The sequence below is a fragment of the Notolepis coatsorum genome, assembly GCF_963971535.1.
Source record: "Notolepis coatsorum genome assembly, chromosome: 5".
NCBI lineage: Eukaryota > Metazoa > Chordata > Actinopteri > Aulopiformes > Paralepididae > Notolepis > Notolepis coatsorum.
In genome coordinates, this window is record NC_140169.1 from 56,027,999 (window position 1) to 56,044,628 (window position 16,630).

The following is a 16,630-nucleotide window of genomic DNA, read 5'->3' on the forward strand; positions in this document are numbered from 1 at the left end:
ATTTGATCGCATCGAGGCTAAATTCGATCGCATCGATGAGAAATTAGAAGAAGTCAAGAACGCGATCGATGCACAGTCAAAGCGAATCACGACAGTGGAGATTTCGGTGACAGAAAACACAAAAGCAGTCAAAGCGAACGAAGGTGGCTTGACAGAGATGGGAGAAGAGATGGAAAGAGCGAAAGAGGAATATCGGAGGGAAATAAAAGGGCTTAAAAACGAAGCGATGGAGAGGCAACTAGAAACCCAACGTTACCACAGGCGGAATAACATCCGCATTGTGGGGCTTGATGAAGCAGTGAACTGCGAAGACATCAACTTTCCAAAAGAGTTATCAACGATTTTGGATAACACCGATCCAAACAAAGTGCCAGAAGTGGAACAAGTTTACAGAATCGGTTCCCAGGGGCAAAGTATCAACGGGCCGAGAGTCATCATTGTCACTCTGCGGAAAACTACAACAAGGGATGACATCATCAAATATGCTCGCAACCAACGTGGGAAGCTGAAGTATGGTGATAAACCAATATTTATCTACGAAGATTTGAGCAAAGAGGCCATCATCCGACGTCTACCATACAAAGATGTGATGCAAAAGCTGTACAAAGCCGGCTACAAGCCAAGGCTAGCATATCCGGCGCTGTTATCATTCTTGGGCAATAACGGCCGCAGGTCAGGTCCATATACACCTTTTGAAGCTGAGGATTTCCTGAATCAAAATGTAGCAAATAACCCAAAGCATGACGAAAATGCCGGAAACAGTTAAGCCTCTCTCTAAATATATACCAGTGTTGGAATGACTTTATTGTGTTCATCAATGAGGTCATTCCACCAGTGTTGGAATGACATTGTTGTGTTCATCAAAGTAGCAAACGATATGCAAGTCGTCTATAACAAAGTGTACTGTGTATAATACGATTCATAATACATTATAATTTCAGTCTCTGGTCTCTGAGGGGACAAATAAATATCAATGCAAAAAGATCTATCTGGAATATTCTGGGTTTATCGCTCAAATGCCCTGGGTCTCTTAGATCATTCTGGAATGTAAAATAGTCTAGGCACTAGTATATTCTACAACCTTCTAGAATATAAGGCACCATGACAACGAAGCATACAACTCTAACAATAACATTCGGTGTGTATACACATAGCAGATAATAAATTAAATGAAGTGCAATCAGTCCTTAATAATACTTTAAAATTAACCACACATAAACATATGAGCACAGCAAGGTTATTCTAACAATTTAAGTAATCACTCCATTAAAGGCACATTGAAGCGCTAAAAGGCGCTGCTTTTCTATCTTATCTAATCAGTTAAATCGGTTCTAGTGGCTTCTCCACGTTGATAATTATTTATCTCTTATTCCTTATCTATATCTTTCCATTGATTTTTATTTTATTTAATTTTTTCTTCTCATTACTCTATATTTTTTAAATATATTTTAACTTACATTGTTCTTTTCCAATGTTCTTCACATTAAGGTGTCAATATTACTCTATATTTTTTAAATATATTTTAACTTACATTATTCTTTTCCAATGTTCTTCACATTAAGGTGTCAATATTGCTCTACAATCTTTTCCTTTTTTTCCCCCACACGTTAGTGGAGGGTTCAAAGGAATATGTCGATAAAGGTTTATTCTCTTTTTTTAATTTTATTTTTTATTTTTATCTTTATGTTATTTATCACAATACTTCATTACAGTAAGGGAAGGTGCAAGACCAAAAGCGACATTCTATTGCAATAGAATGGAAATGTTAGATCCTATGGCAATTAGCATAGGAAAATTAGGATTACAATGCTCAGTTTGGGCAATCCGGTGGACCATGGGAGAAAGTCAATCGCGGAGGATGTGTTCTTGGAACACAGGCATGTTCGACTTTCTGGGTGAGGGGAAAATAGGGGATTTTTATTTGTATATATATATGTTTTTAAGCTCAGCTCTCAACGGGACCTCATTAATTGGATGTGCATCTATTGTAGCTTCATACTCCAGAAACATTACCAAAAACTACACGAAAACATGCATAGACTATGGCTAGTTTGAATATAATGGTATGGAACACCGGTGGGATAAACAAACAACACAAGCGCAAAAGCGTGCTTACACTGATGAAAAAAGAACATGTGGACGTGGCTCTATTAAGCGAAACACACATTTTAGAGGGAGACATAAATACGTTAGCGGATAACATATACCATAATATTAGTCACTCTTCTTTTGCTACGAGAACTAGAGGGGTAGCCATAGTCGTCAGACGCAAATTAAATATCGAATTGAAAGGGGTATGGTCGGATGCTGAGGGGCGCATAACTATAGCTAGGATTATACACAATAACAGGAAAATTGCATTGGCAGCGGTATATGCCCCGAATTTGTACGAAGTGGGTTTCTTCACTTCACTAACAGGAGAAATGTTAAACCATCCCGAGTACTCATATATAATAGGTGCGGATTTTAATGCCATTTGGAACCCAAGGATGGACAAAACTTACCTTTCCTTCTCCAGCGAACAAAAGAATTCATCTAAAGCATTAAAAGATTGGTCGAAATCAACAGGAGTAACTGATTTATGGCGTTCACTTAACCCCATGACCCGCAAGTACTCCTGTCGTTCGGCGAGACACAACACACTATCCAGAATTGATTACGTCTTTGCATCCCCGAGAATATTTGATAAATATGAAGTGGAAATGACACCCAATGCGCTATCAGATCACTGCTACTTAATCCTGAAAGCAACATTTGGTACACTATCTACCCGGGCCACAAGATGGCGTTTTAATTCGATGCTGCTTAACAACAAGGAATTCATTACACAAATTAAAGAAGCTCTCACAGTATTCCTACAAGATAATGCTAACTCGGTGCAAGATCCCAGAATATTATGGATGTCGGTAAAGAATATGATCAAGGATTTCTCGGATAGATTTACCTCCATATTGCGCAAAAATCAAAACACAAAACTGTCTGAAATGGAAACGCTTTACTCAACGCTTTTTAATTCTTTAAAATACAACAACTCTACTAGACTAGATAACCAAGTTAACATTCTAAAGACAGAGATCAAAGCAATGTACAGACAAAAATCGGAATTGCAAATACGCAGCACTAGACAACAGCAGTACTTCCAAGGTTCTAAACCTAGTCACCTATTAGCCATGCGACTAAGAATTAATGCAAAATTTGCAGATATAACTGCCATTAGGAAACAACAAGCTCTAGTAACAGAACCCAAAATAATAAACGATACATTCAAAGAATTCTACTCCGATTTATATAACTCAGAAACGACCTCTGATCAAGACAAATTAGACACATATCTTAATCAAATTACTCTCCCTAAACTTACGGATGAAGACGCTAAACAGTTAGAAGTACCGATCACATTAGAAGAACTCAAGAAGGCCATATCCGGAATGAAAAACGGCAAAGCTCCGGGAATTGACGGTATCCCATCAGAAATGTACATTTCTTGCTGGGACATATTTGGACCCTTATTACTAAATATGATCTTATACTCAGTCAAAGAGGGAAGCTTCATTGAACACCAAAATACCGCACTCATTTCAGTTCTTCACAAAAAAGACAAAGACCCCACTGAGTGCGGTAGTTACCGTCCTTTAAGCCTCCTCGGAACCGATGTCAAACTGTACTCTAAGATATTAGCCATCAGATTGCAAAAGCATATGACGTCTTTAGTTCATCCGGACCAAACAGGCTTCATAAAAGGTCGCCTGATCAATGATAACATAAGGCGAATACTGCACGTACTAGATACAGACAAAGAGGACATCACACCTAAGGCGATACTATCCCTGGATGCTATGAAAGCATTTGACAGGTTGGAATGGTCGTTTCTATGGGCAGTATTGGAAAGGATGGGGTTAGGAAAAGGTTTCATTGATATGATTAAAGTACTATACAAGGACCCATCGGCCAGGATTACAACAGGCACATTCATCTCCGATATCTTTCCGGTATCACGCTCAGCCAGACAAGGTTGCCCTCTTAGTCCCGGACTATTCGATCTATCATTAGAACCTTTAGCACAATTTATAAGACAATCCCAACACATAGAACCAATAGTAATCAAGGGCACACATCATAAAATTAGTTTATATGCGGACGACGTAATATTGTTCATGCAAAACCCCAACAACACATTGCCGATTATACTCAAGTTGATAGAGAACTTTGGTGATTTATCGGGATTTAAAATAAATTGGCCTAAGTCGGCTTTTCTTCCTCTTAACACCAGTGCAAAAAAAGAGACAACCCTCCCAGGTGCGATACCCATGGTCAAACATTTCAGATGCTTGGGTGTGGAAATATTTCCCACCATAAGACAAACGGTGAAGCACAATTACACAAAAATACAGAACAAAATCAAAGACGACCTGGACAGGTGGGCAAAACTTAAAAACTCAGTACAGGCAAGGGTATCAATAGTTAAGATGGATATATTACCAAGAATCAATTTCTTCAGCTCAATGCTTCCGTTACCTCCTCCAGAGGGCTACTGGAAAAGATTACAAACCTCCACATACAAATTTATTTGGAATAACAAACCACCTCGCATAAAAAGATCCACCGCACAGAGAAATAAAGCAGACGGTGGCATGGCAGTCCCAGATTTTTTACAATATTTTAATGCCTTCACATTAAGACCATTGAAGAAGATATGGTTTGACCCCGAGGCTTTGGTATCTTGGAGAAAATTAGAAGAAAACATAGTAGCCCCACAGAGATTGAAAGACATAGCATACACTAAACTTTCAATCAAGCATTGTGAGCGAGAATTTGGCCCAATAATTACCCATGCAATCAGGACATGGCGGGAAACACAAAGGAAATTTCCTAACCCTCAAGTATGGCATAATCACACTCCCATATTCAATAACAATGCTCTCTTAATGGGAAAACGACCTATAAGATTCCCTATATGGGAAGAGAGAGGCATACACTCATTAGGGGATATTTTTAATAACAAGGGCCTCTGTAGTTATGTCGAAATATGCATAAAGTTTAACCTCACCGAGTCCACATGGCTTTTTTACATACAGTTACGACTTTGTATGAGATCTCACGGTGTTCCATTACACATACCAATTGAACACCACAGATACCACAAATTTTTCTATGAAAGAGATACATTGGGAGGTTTTGTATCAGGTTTTTATTATCAATTACTAACGTCCTCGTACGAAACCCTTCAACTAGACAATGTCTGGAGGAGGGATATACCAGACCTGGAAAATGACTTTGATTGGCAAGGAGCCTGGGCAAATGTCCGACTTACATCAAGGAACCCGGATCATCAACAAATCAATCTGAACTATATTCACAGGACATACTTGACTCCTATAAGGCTGTGCAAAATGGGGCTTATACAAGACTCCAAATGCTCCCAATGTACAAATGGGGACGAAGGAACATTTATGCACATGTATTGGGACTGCCCACCAGTTAAGGCATTCTGGAAAGATGTGTCCCAACAATTATCAATACTCGTATTTTGGAATATACCTGTACACCCCGCGGTATTGCTATTGAATGATGTTTTTGAGTTTGCAGTGAATCCACAACTAAAAAGATTGGTTTTATCGGGTATCACAGTAGCTAAAAAACTGATCGCATCACGTTGGTTTCAACCGGAAAAAATGTGCCGGAAAGTGTGGTTTCTTACATATCTCGATGTGATATATCAAGAAATATCTACAGCAAGAATTCTGGGGCTCAATGAATCCAAAATGTCAATGTGGTTAGAAGTGGTGGAGAGAATAAAAGCTAGCCTATAATGGTGGTGTCTGGTTAGGAGTGAGGGATAATGGAGGTACTATCCAAGAGGGGGTCCGGGAGGGGGGGGTTTGAGCTGGAGCATATGTGTGTAGGGTTTTAGAAAATAGGTATTAGGGGTATATTATATACTAACATTTATATAATTGTAACTTCGCTGGATATACACTGTATACGGTTAAAATGTTATTATTGACTATTTTTGTTTTATCCTGTTTCTGTACTTGCATATATTTTAACCACCTTTACTGAAAGTTTCATTATACATTGTGTGTTGAGTACTGATTTTTAATAAGTTTTGTTTTGCAATAATAAAAAAAATTTAAAAGAAAAAAAAAAAAAAACGAAAGCACAAAAACGAACGCAACGAACGAACTAAAACGAAAACGATGAAACGAAAACGAAAACGAAAATGAACGAAAACGAAAACGAACGCAAAAAAAACGAACGCACAAAAAAAAACGAACCAACTAAAACGAAAACGAACGCAAAAAACACAGAGAGCATCTCTACATGATGTGACACTAGACCTGACTCCAGCACAGAGAGAGCATCTCTACATGATGTGACACTAGACCTGACTCCAGCAGCACAGAGAGCATCTCTACATGATGTGACACCAGACCTGACTCCAGCACACAGAGAGCATCTCTACATGATGTGACACTAGACCTGACTCCAGCAGCACAGAGAGCATCTCTACATGATGTGACACTAGACCTGACTCCAGCACACAGAGAGCATCTCTACATGATGTGTCACTAGACCTGACTCCAGCAGCACAGAGAGCATCTCTACATGATGTGACACTAGACCTGACTCCAGCACACAGAGAGCATCTCTACATGATGTGACACTAGACCTGACTCCAGCACACAGAGAGCATCTCTACATGATGTGACACTAGACCTGACTCCAGCAGCACAGAGAGCATCTCTACATGATGTGACACTAGACCTGACTCCAGCAGCACAGAGAGCATCTCTACATGATGTGACACTAGACCTGACTCCAGCACAGAGAGCATCTCTACATGATGTGTCACTAGACCTGACTCCAGCAGCACAGAGAGCATCTCTACATGATGTGACACTAGACCTGACTCCTGCAGCACAGAGAGCATCTCTACATGATGTGACACTAGACCTGACTCCAGCAGCACAGAGCATCTCGAAAACGAATGAAAAAAAAACGAATGCAAAAAAAAAACGAAAACGAACCCAGATAAAACGAAAACGCACGCAAAAAAACGAACTAACTAAAACTAAAATGAACTAAAACGAAAGCGAACGCAAAAAAACGAACGCAAAAAAACGAACGAACTAAAACGAAAACGAACGCAAAAAAACTAACGAACTAAAACGAAAACGAACGCAAAAAAACGAATGAACTAAAACGAAAACGAACGCAAAAAAAGAACGCAAAAAAAGAACGCAAAAAAAAGAACGAACTAAAACGAAAACGAACGTTCACAGAGAGCGTCTCTACATGATGTGACACTAGACCTGACTCCAGCACAGAGAGCATCTCTACATGATGTGACACTAGACCTGACTCCAGCACAGAGAGCATCTCTACATGATGTGACACTAGACCTGACTCCAGCAGCACAGAGAGAGCATCTCTACATGATGTGACACTAGACCTGACTCCAGCAGCACAGAGAGCATCTCTACCTGATGTGACACTAGACCTGACTCCAGCAGCACAGAGAGCATCTCTACATGATGTGACACTAGACCTGACTCCAGCAGCACAGAGAGCATCTCTACATGATGTGACACTAGACCTGACTCCAGCAGCACAGAGAGCATCTCTACATGATGTGACACTAGACCTGACTCCAGCAGCACAGAGAGCATCTCTACATGATGTGACACTAGACCTGACTCCAGCACACAGAGAGCATCTCTACATGATGTGACACTAGACCTGACTCCAGCACACAGAGAGCATCTCTACATGATGTGACACTAGACCTGACTCCAGCAGCACAGAGAGCATCTCTACATGATGTGACACTAGACCTGACTCCAGCACAGAGAGCATCTCTACATGATGTGTCACTAGACCTGACTCCAGCAGCACAGAGAGCATCTCTACATGATGTGACACTAGACCTGACTCCAGCACAGAGAGAGCATCTCTACATGATGTGACACTAGACCTGACTCCAGCAGCACAGAGAGCATCTCTACATGATGTGACACTAGACCTGACTCCAGCAGCACAGAGAGCATCTCTACATGATGTGACACTAGACCTGACTCCAGCACAGAGAGCATCTCTACATGATGTGATGGATTGATGCAGGTGGAGGTTAGGATGAGGATAGGATGAGACTAAATATTGATATTTGTATTAGTACTAGGGATGTCTGATATTATCGGCCTACCGATATTATCGGCCGATATCGGCATTTTATTTTTTTACATTTCTATAACCTTTATTTACCCAGGCAAGCAAGTAAGAACAAATTCTGATTTTATTTATTGTCAAAAGTATGCATAATGTTGTGTTAATTCCACAACAAGAGATATGTAATGTTAATTACCTGAAATTATTCCATATTTTGGGGGGGGAAACCCTGCATATATCGGTATTGGTTGATATCGGTTGATATCGGTATCGGAAATGAAGAGTTGGACAATATTGGTATATCGGTATCGGTAAAAAAGCCAATATCGAGCATCCCTAATTAGTATATATATTTTTTTATTCTTGTATATATATATTAGGGGTGTAAAGGTACACGTATCCGTACCAAACCGTTTCAGTGTGTACCGTACCGTACCGAACGGCTGTGTGTAGTGTACCGAACGAACACAACGGTATGTTAACCACTAACGACCGCCCACCGGGGCTGTTTTTTTCACAATCTAATATAATAATAATTATAAAAAAAAAAAAATTACAAGTCGATTATTAATTTCAATATAGAATATTCGTTGACAGCCCTACAAGTACAATTAGTTACGGCACGCTACATCACCCCTGAGTGGAACATGGAGAGCCAAACTTTTCCCCACTGTACCGAAAACCCGTACCGAACCTTGACTTCAAAACCGAGGTACGTACCGAACCGTGGTTTTTGTGTACCGTTACACCCCTAATATATATATATATATATATATATATATATATATATATATATATATATATATATATATATATATATATATATATATATATTTTTTTTTAACAACAAAAATGTATGTTTATTTTGCAGCAATTCTTTGTCGTTTGCGCCATCTTTAGTGTTACAGATTTCCCCCATTCAAAATGACCACAGTGATCCTTCTCATTTTACAGTCGGTGGTCTCTGGATGTGATGGAGTGCACTGCATATTGAGTGCACAGTGCAGAGTTGCAATTGCCACTGGATTTACATGAAATGGGGATGTTTTAACTAAAACATGCCACAAGACCTAGTATTTTAGTATAGTATAAAGTATAAAATATTTTTTTTTAAATCGATAAGTGATGCAACTTATCGATTTCACGCAGTTATCGATAATTATCTATAAATCGATAAGTGGTCTCAGCCTTAGATATTGGATACAGACCCACTGGGATCTTCTTGGCCATTCATGTCTTTTCTGTTCTACTAAAACTGAATCAAACCATAAACAAGGTGGCCTGTATGGATGTTAGATCCTAATGTTAAAAACTGTGATTTTATATGTCTGCTCATTTGACCCTTGCTATTATTTTACTTATTTTTTACTTTTATCTCTACGCCCCACTATCCGCTGGGTGCATACTATAACCGTTATCATGTTTTGTAACAGATTACAGAAGCCTATTAGAACGTGAGGTTCTGATATGATTTGATTAATATATCTGCATTATTTTATCCCACTTTATGCTTTGCTCTTGCTGCTTGTTTCACACTGATTTTATGTCTTATTTCTTACTGATGTAAAGCACTTTGAACTGCAATCCCCTGTATAAAAGGTGCTATACAAATACAGGTATCACTATTTTTCGTTTATTTTAAAACATTTGTATTTAATTGTTTTCCTCCCCTGGGTTGTTAACCCTTTAATCGCCGTTGACGCTGAAACACGTCATTCCCCGCCATGCTTATTCTGCCGATGACGCTGTACAGCGTCTTTGATATCAATATTTCAAAAATCTGTGATCGAAATCATATTTCTCCCCCGGAGACATTATATGTACTGGTGAACCCCTGTCAACTCTCTAACGGTTCAAGAGTGCCATCTGGTGGCCGATTGGCAGATCGCCCAGGGAAGAAACAGGGAAGTGGAAGTTGGTGCTCATTTCAATTTGGTCCGATCACTCGCTATAGGTCCCGGGACTCGAGCTCGACACAATGGATATCGATCCGTTGCCAATAACTCGATAAACAACATGATTTGGACGTATATACTATTATACAACCTGGAAATGGATCGGGTATTTCTATATCCCATAATAGAAAAAATTCTGTTCCACGCTCATCTCCCAACGGCGAGAGGAAGCTACGGTGAGTTTCAGCGTTATTTTGTAATGTCTTCTATACTAACTGCTCCAATGATCATATCACCCACACTAGATGAATGATATAACGTTGCCCACGGAATTATAAACGACCCCCCGCCCATCCGGTCATCATCAGATCATACGTAGTAACTTCTAGAAGTACGTCCATTTGAAATTTTTTATCTCGCGCTGATTGCTATCAAACTGTATACAATCATCAATATAATGCATTTAGGGCTATAAATCACGTTCTGGAGAAAGCTGCAGAAAACGATAAAAACATACTTATACTTTAGACCGTATTTTAGTATGAATATGTGAATGAAAAAGTATAACGTTGCTACACCCTGAACAATAGATATAGGACTTTGAATGGGCCATGGTAATGTCAATTTAGCAATACAATTTCAAAAGTTATAGCCCTGCAAAGAAGGGGAACTTCTCCATGTTAAATAGGGCTGGCGAGGGATGGTAAATTATGAATTTAACCCCGGCGATCAAAGGGTTAATGAGGCGTACTCGGTTTATACTGCTTATTTTGTTTATGCTGAATATTTTTAAAACAAATTTAATGGGGCGGTCAGGTGGCGTAACGGAGATTGCGTTCGTCACCAACCCCGGAGCGGCTGGATTCGCCTGTTCGAATCCAGCTCACAGCTCCGGGGTTGTCACCAGCTCGGCTGGCCGTTCACACTAATACAATTGGCAGTATTAGAGGGTGGGAGAAGCTGGCGGGGTGGGTCCGGGTCGTTGTAAACAGCGACTCCTACAGTTCGGTCGGGGCGCCTGCTAAGCGTGGATAGGATCTAAGTGGGATAGTGTGATCCTTCCACACGCTACGCCCTCTCAATGAGAATCCGCGCTGCCAGGTGAAAAGAAGCGGTTGATTGGCTAGACGTGTGTCGGAGGAAGCACGTGATAGCCTCCACTCTCCCAGACCGACTGTGGGGGGTAAGTGCGCAGCGACCAGGAAGGGGATTGGGAATTGGCATAACGACTAACATTGGGATGGGAGAAAATCGGAGGAAAAAGGAGGGGGAAAAAGATAAAAAAAAAAGAAGAAAAAAAAATTAATAAGCTGGAAGAGCTTGAGTGGCAAATGTCATTGACTATGTCAATCAAGTATATACTGTATGATCAATGCGTGATGTTCACTATGACACAAAATAAAATAAAGTAAAAAAAAAATTATGATTATTATGATTATTATGATTATTATGATTATGATTATTATTATTATTATTATTATTATTATTATTATTATTATTATTATTACAGACCTGGGATCTTCTTGGCCCAGGTGATCAGGTGGACCAGCTCCTTGTCCGCCAGGTGGGTGAGTGACATCATCACGCTGGCCTCCGTCAGCGGCCGCTTCACGTCCGTCATGAGGTAGATGACCGGCGGCTCCGCCCCCACGATGCGCTGGATCAGCTGCTCCGACGTGAGCGGGGGGGGGTGGAGCAGCTCCCCCAGCAGCAGCGGACCGGTCCCCCCCGCCGCTTCGGCCCCCTCCGCTCCTCCCGGGGGCGGCCCCCCCTCCTCCTCCGCACGATGCGGCGGACCGCGGGCTCCGCCCCCCGGCGCCGAGAGACGCCCCACCCGCCTCGTCTGGGGCAGCCGGTAGCTGGCGCGCTCCCTGCGCATGCCTGGAGGACCAGAGACCACGAGAAACACAGACCGTATGTCCCGATGAGTCTAGGTTTGGCACTTATTAACCCTTTCACTACTACCACACTACCGGAGGGTTAACCCTTTCACTGCCACACGACACAAAGGGGTAACCTTCTGTAGTGTGGTAGTGAAAGGGTTAACCTTCTGTAGTGTTGTAGTGAAAGGGTTAACCTGCTGTAGTGTGGTTGTGAAAGGGTTAACCTTCTGTAGTGTGGTAGTGAAAGGGTTAACCTTCTGTAGTGTGGTAGTGAAAGGGTTAACCTTCTGTAGTGTGGTAGCGAAAGGGTTAACCTTCTGTTGTGTGGTTGTGAAAGGTTAACCCTCTGTAATGTGGTAGTGAAAGGGTTAACCTGATGTAGTGTGGTTGTGAAAGGGTTAACCTTCTGTAGTGTGGTTGTGAAAGGGTTAACCTTCTGTAGTGTTGATTGATTGATTGATTGAAAACTTTATTAACAGATTGCAGAATGGGTACAATACAGTACAGCTCAATACACACAATTGTTAAGGGGATGCAGACCAGAGAAAGACTTTCGTCTTGTTTCCACCAGGGTCCCCCATTTTCAATTCATCAGGACATATATGACATACATGACATACAGATAGTCAGTACTGCTACATCTATACATTTATGACATACCAGATTTGCAAATACAGTACTGTTTGTGATACAGAAGGAGTCAAGAAAAGGGAGTATATACATTTGACGTAGAAACTGTACATTGGAGGAGGTTGGGTGGGGGGGGTTGGGTACACTGGGATATTGACAACCATACTGGGTAATTTACATTGGAGGTGGTTGGGGGGGGCACACTGTATAAGCAAGCAAAACTGTACATTGAGGGGGGGGAGACTCTGTACAAACAAACAAAATTGTACATTGGACTATTGACAAAACCATACTAGGTAAATGACTGTACATTGGAGGGGGTTGGGTTAGGATATTTACAGGGGCCAGTGTTGAATTGCAGTCTCCCGTAGGTGTCTCTTGAGAGAGGTTTTGAAAGTGGGTAGTGATCCACATTCCTTTACAGCTTTGGGTAGGGCGTTCCACATTGATGTGGCATAATTGCGAAACGTGTTTAGTCCCTTATTTGAGCCGAATCTGGGTTTAACATGATTTGTGGAGCTCCCTCTGGTGTTGTGATCGTGGTATTCACTGACCTTTGGGAAGTATTTTGCCATGTACATGGGTACCTTGGTCGTGTAGTGTATCTTGTAGACCTGGGCCCTCATGCATCAACGTGTTCTACGCACAGATCTGTGCTTACCCTGTGCGTACGATCATTTCTAAGCAAAGAGTGGGATTCATCAACTTCAACTTGAACTTGACTTTGTGCGTACATCTACGCACTTTTCAGACCTGGCGTACCTAGCGCCCAGTGGTAGAATATATTATTACAACAAGGAAATGAGCTTCTGTGCATAATAACACTGGCACGTTCTGTACGAACCGTAGTTCATTATAGTTCATTGTAAAATAGCAACAGTAGTGTAATTATGGTCAAAACCCTATAAATAGCATTTGGAATAATAGATCTTTCTCTCAGAATGAATGCAGCATGGTTTATATAGCGTTATCGGAATATACGGGGTGTAGGCTACTGACTGACTGCGCTCCGCGTAGCTTGATTGATTGATTGATTGAAAAGTTTATTAACAGATTGCAGAATGGGTACAGTACAGTACAGCTCAGTACATACAATTGTTAATTGGGGATGCAGACCAACTTTCGTCTTGTTTACATCAGGGTCCCCCATTTTCAATTCATCATAAATCATAAAGCTCAACTCGTTATTATTCTGCGCAGACCGCAGAAACACGGGAACGTTTTGATTATATTTAAAAGGCTTTACGTTAAACGAAACAAGTGGAACTTCGAAGCTGTAAGCAGAATACAAGTCATATTAATATAGTGTTCTTCCCCCTTTTTACTGTATAAGAAAGAATAGAAAACGCATTGCAATGACACTATAGTGGACAGACTATGTATATGATGGGATTCAAGTTCATGTATTGAAAGGCAGGCTATCATACATGCAGTGAGATTCATTGTTCTTGTGTATGCTCTCGTATTATATTGTTTATATAGGCTACCCAATACTGACATCAAAATAGATTGTAGTATGCCTCTAGAAATCATATGCAGCAGGTAGACAATTGACGGGAGATCCATCGCGATTTGGAATAAAATTGAGGAGAACTTTAATCCATGGGGTATTAATCAAACAACACGGGAAAAGGCAGTCATATTCCAGCGCGGTCTTTATTAGCCGACAACAAAATAGATGCATCTAAAAATCATATAGCCAATCGAACACAACTAATAAAGGCATTCATATTACAAGCACGGTTATAATGACACCCAACCAACGCCAAACAGTGGTCATTGGTCAACGAACGGTCTTTATTAGTATTTTGAGCTGTCCAGGCAGAATTGCAGCAATGGTCTTAGGGAGCCGTTGATATCTGACATCACCGTTTACAAATCCGCCTTTTATTTATCCCACAATACGCGATAGTGTCTTCTTGGTTCGACAGCAGTGAATTCTCCGTGGAGTTTCTCGGAGTCCCGCTCGGGTCGGTCCATTATTTCACATCCCATGGGGGGTGTTTCCTCATTTTCATGACCATATATGGATAATCATGCACGAGCATTGACGGTAGAACAAAGTGGTATTCATCAACACGGAGGACCATAGAGCCTGCGTACGCACGTGTGATGAATGCCGACTTCCCTGTGCGTACGCTAGTTCTACATTCCGTGCTTACGTGTGGAAGTAGGTCAAGTTCAAAGTCCACGTTGATGCATGAGGGCCCAGGCCCATTGCAAGTTGCTGTCATCTACTCTAAGCCATCCTAGGTTGTCAAAGTGGGCAGGGGTGAGGTGGGTTCTAGGAGTAAGGTCAAGCAGTAGTCTGACCAGTTTGTTTTGAGATGTTTGTAATTTTGTTTTTAGCGCCTTTGAGGTGCTTTGGTACCATGAGGTGCAAGCATAGTCGTAGTACCCCTGAATGAGTGCTCCTGCCAGAGTCTTCAGGGTATTCTTGTTTACCAGAGAGGAGATCCGGTACAAGAATCGAGTTCGTTGGTTGACTTTTTTTATTACATTGGATGCCATTTTGTCACAGGAGAGATTAGCCTCTAGGATGGAACCCAGGTAGGTAATTTCATCTTTCCTTGTGACAATATTGTCACCCACTGTAACTGAGAAGCCGTCGGTCTTGCTGAGTTTGTTATTTGAACCGAAGAGAATGGACTCTGTTTTGCCCATGTGTAATGATAGTTTGTTATCAGCGAGCCATATGCAGATTCTGCCTAGTTCCGAGCTGAGGGTTTTTTCAACCTGTAACTTGTTCTTGTCAGAGACCAGCAGGGCTGAGTCGTCCGCAAACAGGAACAAGTTGCAGTCACAAGCTGACGACATGTCATTTGCATAAATTAGGAACAGTAGCGGTCCTAGTATGCTTCCTTGTGGAACACCACAGCTCACTGTGAGGGGGGGGGATAGGGTACCGTTTACCTCCACCATCTGTTCCCTCCCCTCAAGGTAGGATTGCATCCAGCTCACTGATAGACTATCAAAACCAATTGCTTTTAGCTTGTCAATCAGAATGGAGTGATTGACCGTGTCAAAGGCCTTTTGTAGGTCCAGCATGACCATGCCGCAGTATTTGCCTGCGTCCACCTCTTGTTTGATGTGGTCATTCAAATAGAGAAGGCATGTGTCAGTGGAGTGGGATGTTCTGAAGCCAGATTGGAATTCGTAGATTAGATTTTTTTCCGCTAGGTACTTTTCGACCTGTTCGTAGACTATTTTTTCCATGACTTTCGAGATGGAGGTGAGAATAGAAACAGGGCGGTAGTTGCCTGGGTCTAATTTGCTGCCCTTTTTGTGCAGAGGGGTCACCCTCGCAATTTTGAAGTCCTTGGGGACGTGTCCCTGTTTTATGGAGAGGTTTATTATGTGTGTGATGATTGGGGTGATGGCGGCTGCTGAGTCTCTGAGGAATTTGGAGGGGATGTTGTCATGGCCAGTGGCCTTGTTAGGTTGGAGGGCGCTCAGTTTATTGAGTACCTCATCTGTTGTTACCATTTCCAGTTTGAAGTCGTCCTTGCGGACCCCTAGGTTTTTGTAGTAAGCTACTATGTGTTCTACCCCATAAAGCCCTGAGTGGGAGGGTAGTTTGTTTACCAGTGTTGTGGCTATGTTTGTGAAGAAAATGTTTAAGTAATTGGCTACATCCAGCTTGTCTGTGATGAGCGTGTTGTCCGTTTTTATGTTTATGTTTGAGAATCTGGTTTTAAGTTTTTTACTGCATCCTAGTTGATTATTGAGTAATTTCCAAAGTTCACGTGGTTTGTTTTTGTTTTCCTCAGTTTTGTCATTGATGAAATTCTTTTTTGCAGTTTTGATCATGGAGTTTACGTCGTTTCTTAGTCTGTTTCTTTCTAGTTTGAGTTCAGTCACGTGGGCTTGAAGTTCACTGCTCGTGCTTTTAGTAAGCTTTGACTGACTTTTACGAAACTCAGAGCATTTTTTGTCTCTGGTTTTCATAGCGGCCAGTATTTCGGAGTGCATCCACGGCTCAGCGCGATTTTTTACCCTGGTGGTTCTTAGGGGGGCCATGTCGTTTAGTATTGTTGAGAATTTGGTTTTGAAACC

The 16,630-nt window shown here is 41.4% G+C and overlaps 1 protein-coding gene across 1 annotated transcript in view; it reads right to left on the reverse strand.

The window, feature by feature from the left end:
* The window catches only part of esr2a (estrogen receptor 2a), a gene marked incomplete at both ends in the record, with an annotated part of 110,295 nt that overhangs the window by 51,535 nt on the left and 42,130 nt on the right, over nt 1-16,630 (reverse strand). The window contains 1 exon segment of the mRNA XM_084314111.1: nt 11,574-11,942. Within this exon segment, the coding sequence (XP_084170237.1) occupies nt 11,574-11,942 (369 nt within the window).